The sequence below is a fragment of the Etheostoma spectabile genome, chromosome 7 (assembly GCF_008692095.1).
Source record: "Etheostoma spectabile isolate EspeVRDwgs_2016 chromosome 7, UIUC_Espe_1.0, whole genome shotgun sequence".
Taxonomy (NCBI): Eukaryota; Metazoa; Chordata; class Actinopteri; order Perciformes; family Percidae; genus Etheostoma; species Etheostoma spectabile.
The window spans coordinates 7,859,843-7,860,775 of NC_045739.1; the positions used below are offsets into that span (position 1 = coordinate 7,859,843).

Sequence of the window (933 nt, forward strand, 5' to 3'; positions counted from 1 at the left end):
ACACACACACACACACACACACACACACACACAGAATAACAAGGCCTGGTGACTCGGACCCCTGCAGCTGTAGGCCAAATGTCGACAATAATTGGACTGAATGGCGAACTAACAGCCGTGGACTACCGGACTTGATTCCAGAAATAGCTGACCTACTATCAGGCGATAGTCACAACAAATTCAAACTGACTTAGTGATAATGCACATTGATAGTGCTCATAACTGTCTTCTTTCTGTCTTCTCTAGTCTGAAATTGGCTTTGGGAAACTTGAGACCTACATCAAACTGGACAAACTAGGGGAGGTGAGATCAATAAAGAAAATCAGTGAATCTGACACTAAGCAGATTCAAACTCCTCAAATACTTTGCTCTATTTCACACTGCATTCACATGCTTTCTATCTGCAGGGGACCTATGCTACAGTGTTTAAGGGGCGAAGCAAGTTAACAGACAACTTGGTAGCTCTGAAGGAGATCCGACTGGAGCATGAGGAGGGTGCGCCCTGCACAGCTATCCGGGAAGGTACTGAACTGCTGTTTAACTCATGTGATTTGGAAGTAAACAACTTACAGTCCAACACAGGACCATATTGTCAAGAAGCTTGTAAGGTTTTGACAGTGTTATTGTGACATATGTGTATCCTGGTAGCCTTCTGAGCTGTATGAGTACTATGAGCTGTCTCACATGTTGTCTGTGTTTGACTGACAGTTTCTGATATGTCTTCCTTTTCTAGTGTCTCTACTGAAAGACTTGAAGCACGCAAATATTGTCACCCTCCATGACATTATCCACACTGACAAGTGCCTGACACTCGTGTTTGAATACCTGGTGAGTCTGTTCTGTGCATGCGTGTGTGTTTAGTGTGTGTGTCTTTAGAGAGCATATTAAACTAATCTACTGTAAATACCTGCCCTCTTTCTTTCTTTCTTTCTT

At 43.1% G+C, this 933-nt stretch overlaps 1 protein-coding gene across 17 annotated transcripts in view; it reads left to right on the forward strand.

The window, feature by feature from the left end:
* Positions 1–933, forward strand: part of LOC116692248 (cyclin-dependent kinase 17) — a 37,219-nt gene that overhangs the window by 28,193 nt on the left and 8,093 nt on the right. For all 17 annotated transcript variants that reach the window (XR_004332670.1, XM_032520375.1, XM_032520382.1 and 14 more), the window contains 3 exons: positions 247–303; positions 408–522; positions 734–828. Coding sequence is in view for 16 of the 17 variants with exons in the window: in XM_032520375.1 (XP_032376266.1) it covers positions 247–303; positions 408–522; positions 734–828 (267 nt within the window). In the remaining variant the exon portion in view is untranslated. The remainder of the gene's footprint in view (positions 1–246; positions 304–407; positions 523–733; positions 829–933) is intronic.